This window comes from Phalaenopsis equestris, unplaced genomic scaffold (genome assembly GCF_001263595.1).
Source record: "Phalaenopsis equestris unplaced genomic scaffold, ASM126359v1 Scaffold001015, whole genome shotgun sequence".
NCBI lineage: Eukaryota > Viridiplantae > Streptophyta > Magnoliopsida > Asparagales > Orchidaceae > Phalaenopsis > Phalaenopsis equestris.
The window spans coordinates 658-9021 of NW_018165454.1; the positions used below are offsets into that span (position 1 = coordinate 658).

The 8364-nt window shown below is 31.6% G+C and overlaps 1 protein-coding gene across 1 annotated transcript in view; it reads right to left on the bottom strand.

Annotated features, from left to right (window-relative positions):
* Nucleotides 1-7781: 7781 nt before the first annotated feature.
* Nucleotides 7782-8364, bottom strand: part of LOC110032737 (4-coumarate--CoA ligase 1-like) — a 2221-nt gene continuing 1638 nt past the window's right edge. The window contains exon 5 of the mRNA XM_020736469.1: nucleotides 7782-8075. Within this exon, the coding sequence (XP_020592128.1) occupies nucleotides 7953-8075 (123 nt within the window). The 3' untranslated portion in view covers nucleotides 7782-7952. The remainder of the gene's footprint in view (nucleotides 8076-8364) is intronic.

Consider the following 8364-nt stretch of genomic DNA (forward strand, 5'->3'; position numbering starts at 1 on the left):
TACAGATTTACATATCTATCACCTGAACTTTATTTGTACATTTAGGAGCATTTACAAATATACATACCAATCAATTCTTATCTATTTAATTATTGCTAACACCTAAATTTGATTTTGACATTTATACCACCTTTATGCATAGGAAAGGTGGTATGTATGCAAAAAATAAAGTTTAGGTGTTAGATTTGAAAATACATAGGAGTTGAGTGGAATGTATGTAAACATTTATAAAACCGAAATATTTCATATCACATCATAAATGCCTTCATTTTCAATTTTAAAATATAGTAAAATACTCAGTCCTACAAAAATTGAAACTCTAAAAACATAAAATTGGAAGTTTGGGTGTTAGAAATGTAAATGTGCAGCGGTGCGATGACGGTACAACATTACACGGCTATTTTGGTCATTTGAGTAAACTGTGTTTTGATAATTTTTTCAAAAAGCTATCGTTGAAACCAATGTTTTCCCACCGTTTCTGACTAGGTGCAGTGGGAGCTTACTAGCTACGGTCTGAATTTTAAAGTGTCCAGCAATCTTAACTGGTGCCTGGGCGCCAGTATGCGGCACCTAAGCGCCATCTTCTCTGTATTTGGCGTGGAGTTTGCCGCCTAATCGCCATATCAAAATTATTTTTCTTAGCCCAATTTGCCCCGTTTCGCTTTGTTTCGCTCCATTTTCGCTCCAATTCGATACGGTTTCTTCTCCTGTTATACCTGCACCCAAAAACATAAAATTACCCTCTATTAAAGTGCAATATCATAAAAAGTGAGTATTAAGTATAAAAGTAAAATTAACATATTTAGTACATGTCACACATCAATTTATATACACAAATGTTAATCCTAAACATCAATTTCTTTACATTATACTAAATTTTTAATTCAAATTTATCTTCTTCAATAATCCTATAATTTAGTTAGAATATTATCGGGACATATTATAGTTTACTTTTATGCCCAATATTTTAAGAGATATTGATAATTCAGAAAGGTAGGTACAACCTTTTCATAGTAGATTTTGGGTGATATTCAGTAATTCATAAAACTTTTGAGCTTTATTATTCGGTGAATCATCATCATCCATTTGCTCAACAGTGAACTATTATTGTATCAAATATCATTTCTTTAAGTATAGTAGAATGAAAATAACTTGGAGAAGCAAAACTCGTTGAAGCACTAGGCTGATAATTAACGTGTGATTCACACTTCAAATGTGAGGTCGAGAACCAGCAATTTGGTTAAAATCCACTATACTTCATCTAGCATTAAAAATATTTGATTTCTGTCTTCACACACGAGCATCGAAACTTATCCTATGAAAGATAAGTTGAAAGTTGTGATGCTGCTTCTATAAAATGCTCAATATCATTCAAGTATTTATCAGTTTATCATTTTCTGCCTGGATGCAATTTATCATACATCCATCATCCTACACTTTCAGCATTGACCCCTGAAGATAATTAATTAAGAATAAAATTATCAAAATTAAGAGTAGCATTATGAAATAAGGACTAGGAATATGTCATATGGGCAATATGAGCAGGTTCATAGCACCAGGAATATGTGATAACTACATAATTGGATAGCTTGTGATGTTGGCATTTATTATAGGAGTGATTGTATTTTTCTAGATGGCGTCTGATCATGCAAAATACATGCTTTAATATCATTGGGTACAGTCAATACCAAGATCTTGTTAGAATATCAATTCAAAATTGAGACTTAGGAGGATGGCTGTCTAACATTTAAAATTGTGTATTTACATCTAAACTAAAGATTGAAGGAGCATTTACTTAGATACCGTGCAATTGCTATGTTTTACATGTCTAACTCCTAAACATGGATAGTGGTGTCAAAACTACAAACATAAGGGGTATTTACATGCATTCAACTCAGCCCCTATATTTACATATCTGACATCTATACTTGCATATGTCTATCTAAACATTCGGTTCATTTACGTACATACCACCCAAATCCATTGTATTCACGAGTTTAAAACCTAAACTGGCATGAGAGTTTCAGAACCAAAAATATAAGGGACATTTGCATACTTACCACCCAAATTTTATGTATTTATATATCTAACAGCTAAACTTGCATATTTATATTCAAATCAATAATTTTTGGGGCATTTACATATAGAATGCCAAGTTCCTACGTATTTACATATCTGTCTCCTAGACTTTCTATTTACATTCAGGGGCATTTGCAGATATACATACCACTCATTTCTTATCTATTTAAATATATCTAACACCCAATTAATTCTTTCCTATCACATCGAAAATGCAACCGCCAACTTCTAAAATGTGAAATGCAACATTTTATCCTTAGTAAGGTTAAATCTATGAAAAATTAAAATTTTAAGTGTTGGATATGTAAATACATAAGAATTGAGTGGTATGTATGTAAATCTTCCTTACATTTATAAAACCAAAATTATTCATATCACATCATAAACACCTCCGTTTTGAATTTTAAACAGTGAAACACACATATTCATGCAAAAATCAAAACTCTAAATACATAAAATTGAAAGTTTGGGTGTTTCATATCACATCATAAACACCTCCGTTTTGAATTTATGCAAAAATCGAAACTCTAAATACATAAAATTGAAAGTTTGGGTGCTAGAAATGTAAATCTGAGGCGTTGAGTTATAAGAATATAAATCTTATATAAATTAAAAATCTAAATCCTAATATATAATAATAATACAAGATTGACGAAATATATTAAAAAATTTAGAAATTTTCGAATTTGATTACACATTTCCTACAAACTCTAAAATATCTTATAATGAAAATTTAATGGACAAAATCTAAAAGCAAAACTTGTGTTAGATGGAGTGTGAGTTTCATCTAAAAATTTGACAAAACACAATGACAACAACAAAACCTTTATTCCACTAAGTGGGGTCAGCTACATGAATCCGTTTTCTCCATTGTGTCCAATTTAGTGTCATATTTTCATTTAGTTCTAATAAATTAATATAATTTTTTATACAATATGCCCAAGTTTTTTTAGGTCTACCGCTTCCTTTCTTAACATAAGTCGAATCTAAAACATTTACTCTTTTAATCAGATCAGCTGATGGTAAACAATGTTGTGACCAAACCATCCAAGACGACTCTCTCTACTTTTGTCCATCACCAGAGCTATACCAACCACCCTATCACGAGTATATTCATTTCACATTTTTCTCCGAGTGTAGAGCCACTCATCCATCGAGTATTTTCAATTTGCTCATCTCGACAACACTTAATTTAGTTTTATGCTTTTTTTTTAAAAGGCTTAAAAGGCCAACCATAGAGCATTGCCGGTCTTACCACCATCTTATAAAATTTTCCTTTCAGTTTAAGTGGTACTTTTCTATCACACTATAGGCTCAAAGCATTCCTCCACTTCAGCCAACCAACTTGAATTCTACTAATAACATCCCCATCAATATGGCCATCACTTTGAAAAATAGATCCGAGATATCGAAAGCGTTCACATCTTTTAATAATTTGATCACCCATAGTTACATTTCTGTGACTAGAGCTACTACTACTACTTCTAAAATTACATTCAATGTATTCAGTTTTTAGTTCTACTCAAACGAAGGCCTTTCGACTCTTAGGTAGACCTCCATATTCCATTGTAGACCTCCATAATTCAAGTTTTTCCAGAGCTTTTTCTCTCGTCTTATCCACTAAAAGGATATCATCAACAAAAAACATACACCAAAGTACATCCTCCTGTAAGTTCCCGGTAAGACCATCCATTACTCAAGCAAAAAGATATGGGCTTAAAGCCGATCCCTGATGCAAACAAACATAAATAAGAAAATAATTGGTCAATCCTCCTTCTGTTCGAACACAAGTAACGGTTATTGTATACATATCTTTAATGACTTGAATATAAGTCATATCAACACCTTTCTTCTCAAGAACTCTCCAAAGGACATCTCTTGGAACTTTATCGCAAGCTTTTTCTAAATCAATACAAATCATATGTAGCTCCTCCTTATTATCTCTTAACTTCTCCATCATACCTCTCAAAAAAAGTATAGCTTCCATAGTAGATCTGCTCGACTTAAATCCAAATTGATTATGAAAATTCTTTGGAATATGTCTTAATCTATGTTCAATTACCCTCTCCCATAATTTTAAAGCATGACATATCAACTTAATTCCTCTATAATTCGAATACTCTTGTGCATTCCCTTTATTTTTAAAAATGGAGACCAAAATACTCTTCCTCCACTCCTCTGACATTTTTTTGAGTTTTTAAAATAATATTAAAGAGTTTAGTAATCCATGAAACCCTCGAATCTCTTAAATATTTCCACACTTCAATTGAAATATCATCAGGTCCTAGAGACTTTCCACCCTTAGTTTTCATTAAAGCCCCCTCAACATCTTTTTTACTAATGCGACGGTAAAAATGAAACTTTTTATTATTATTAACGATATTAATATCACTAAGGTTGTTTGTATTTTTTGAAACTTTATTAAAAAGTTTATCAAAATAACTCACCCATCTATTTTGAATATCTTTTTCTAAGAAAAACACTCTTTGATTTTCATCTTTAATACTTACTTAGTTAAATCTTTACTTTTCGTTTTTCTTTGTTTAGTTTATACATATACTTTTCACCCCCTTAGTTTCTAAACTATTATAAAGATTAAAAGTAAAATTCTTGACATTGTAAATTATTTTTTTAGACTCTTTATGTATCACCTTATATTTTTCCCAATTCTCTAAGCTTTTACGCTTATGTCATTTTTTATAACATAACTTCTTATATTTTAACTTTTCATACATGTAACATTTCATACATGTTATTCTTCCACCACCAACTATTTTTATTTATAGAAACTTTTTTTTAGATTCTCCAAATACAATTTTTGTCGCTTCTTTAATAATTTTTTTTTCCACATACAATTTGCTTCTTCATGAACATTGCAAGTTTGGAAATCTTGAATTTTACTCATAAAAATAATTTTATTTGTGTTTTTTATGTACATCCATCTAATTCTATGATGATGATTCATATTATTCTTTATTTTAGAACTCTTCATCTTAAAATCTAGAACTAATAATCGACATTGAGTACTTAAATCCTCACTTGGAATGACCTTACAAGCTTTACATTCTTGACGATCTCTTCTTCTTCTAAGAAAATAATAAATTTGTGTTTTATTAGATCCATTTTTATGATTAATAATATGCCCATCCTTTTTCTTGAATAAAATATTAGCAATAACAAAATCATACGCTAAAACAAAGTCTAATATGACTCTATCTTCTTCATTAATCACTCCAAAACCGTAGCCACCATGAATATTTCTAAAATCTTCTACCATTCAACCGATATGTTCATTTAAATCTCCTTCAATTTTTCTTTCTTTAAGAAGTAACATTTGTATTAAGTCTTCTAAGTCATTCCAAAATTTACCTTTAGAGCCTATATCTAAACCTACTTAAGGAGCATAAGTACTTATAATATTAAAAATCTTAGTATTAGCCATAATCTTAAGGGTTATAGTTCTATTTCTAACTCTATTTATTTTGACAATATTGTCTTTCAAACTATTATTTATAATTACAACTACAATACAGCTACAACATTTCTAGTGTGACTCTTACCTGAATACTAAAGTTTAAAACCTAAGTTATCAATCTCCTTAGCATTTTCTCCAACCCAATTAGTTTCATGACCACATAAGATATTTATTTATCTTTCTATGAATCATAATATCAACTAATTCCAAGTTTACCAATGAGAGTTTCTATATTCCAATGTCCTATAATAATATTAGTATCATGGACTAACTTCTTTATCCGTATCCGTCCGTAATATGAGAACCCTTACTTATTTGACACTACACTCGGGTGTCGGCGTAACGTCACTTGCATACTTTTCACTCTATAAAAAAATACAGCATGTCCCTTCCAAGGGATGCCTTAACACTTACACGATGATCAAAAGGAGAAAAAAGAAATGAAAAAAAGGGAGAGAAACCATGAAAATTTGGGAGAGAGGTGTTGGGAGGTCATTTGTCAATAGCTTGCTCGCAAATGGAAGGAAGAGGGACATGAGGAATTTTGGGCTGCTACTCGATATTAAATCAAGAAACTAGAGATTACATATATGCAACAATGTCAGCAAAAAATAATTTTACTAAGAATATCATGTCGTGGTCTGTTTGTTGTTTTTTTTGAGGCAATTTCAGTCCAATATTGGTGCACACCAAAAACCAGTTCTAGTCCATCCATTTAATGGCTGATTTTCAACGGTGAATTTAGTAGAAGACAAGAATGATAATGTACAACAAGAATTTACTTGCACAAATCTTGAGGAGGCGAATGGAGGCCTAAAGAATATGGATTATTCACCATAAGATCGTCCAGTCTCTTAAGACGACTAATCAAAGAGAATGAAAGACCCGCCAAATACCGCTCGACCGCTTCAGTACTTACTTCCTAGTAGCTACTTTTGTGAAAATCAACAATCACTTGGGATGAGATTCTCAGGACTAATCAAAGAGAATGAAAGACCCGCCAAATACCACTCGACCGCTTCAGTACTTACTTCCTAGTAGCTCAACAATCACTTGGGATGAGATTCTCAGTATGGACATATTGATCGAAGGTTGGTTGTTTGTCATATTATGATAATTCACCCTTTATCCGATGAAACAATCATACTTGAGGACGCTGTGTCTTCACATTCGATCTTCGCATAGTGGGCGATTGAAGACCATTAATCTATTGAAAGGATGCATGATTGACGGGATGAATCCTAGCCTACTGAACGAATTCCAAGCAACTAAATTGGGCAGTTATGAATGTAAAATATTGTTCAAGACAGTTCCACAAATATACTAGCATTAACAGCAGTTAACGTCACTGTATTGTTCAGTTATGGGGTCAGAATAAATGTTGTTCAGTTACAAATGTGTAAATGTAATGTCTCAATAATTATAGTAACATTCACTTTTTAAATAAAGACAATCATGTAATTTTTCAGGTCCTACCTATCAACAATAAATAGGAGGATCATTTTCAAAAAAATGGTCTCCGAATGGAATTCTCGCTAAAAATACAAAGTGTTCAAATCTTCTTTCTTCCCTTTTTCATCCGACTAAATCTCTACTTCTTAGGCGTGATCCACAAGATAATTTAAGATCCAATAGATAGAAATATGCTGACCTTTTGTCTGATTGTCACACAAAAACTAAAAATATTATCATTCAACTTCAGATAATTCGGTTGGGAAAAAATCATTTGACTATGTCCGTCGATTTCTATAAGCTTTCATGTAGTGTGATCTTATGAAAGATTTAAAAGACAATATTTTTTATGCGTTTTTAACTGTGGAATAAAAATCTACCATAAATATGCCAAAACCATAAATTTCCTATGAATTTGATTAATTTTCTCGTGTATTTTTCTTAATTACTTTTCATGCGAGGCATTCTATTCTCATTTGTACCAAATGACTTATATTGAGTCTTTTTTTATTGAATATGAGTTTCAAATTTGTTGAATGTAATTTAGAATCATTGCAATATAAAATTTCCTTGATTATTTAAATATTTCACTCATCAAAGTAACTCCAATTGTGTGGTTTAGATCATAATATCTTTTTCCATATATTAATTTTCTCCCACATAATTGAATCACTCATCCATTACCTTGTTAGCTTAGCATGTTTAATTGAATATTTTGCTTCCAAGTTGGTCATAAAAACTAAAAGTTAAATACTATCATCACACAAGTATCAGTTAAACAGAGTTGTAACTGCTTCATCATCCTCTCAAATGTACAAATTAAAGATACAAAACAACAAAGAAAGGGTCCATAGTGTACACAGTATGTATACTTCAATTTTCTGAATAAAATTAAGAAACATGACACATTGCTGAATGATCCTGGAAGATGTGATCAAAAGACAAGTCAGACAACGGGCAGTCCAGCTTCTAAATTCTGCCTCAATGTCTTCCTTAGAATCTTCCCCGATGGTGATTTGGGAATCGCTTTGACGAAGAACACCTTACTAATCCTCTTGTAAAACACCACCTGTTCATTAAATTCATTCAAAATTACATTCATCACATGCAAATATAAAAAGCAATTATTTATTGGTGATCAAATTAAGGGTACATTTGCGGTAGATTGTGTTAATCCAGATAAACCGTTTATCTGGAAACGTTCTACATTTAGTGTAAAAAATCAACTGCGTTTTCAGATAAGCTGTTCAAACGCAGTTTACAAACGATGAGACGGCATTTTGAAAACACCGCCGCAACGGATAAATTGTCCCAAAGGGAGCCTAATGTCACGCTCCGCGACATTCGAGAAATCATCG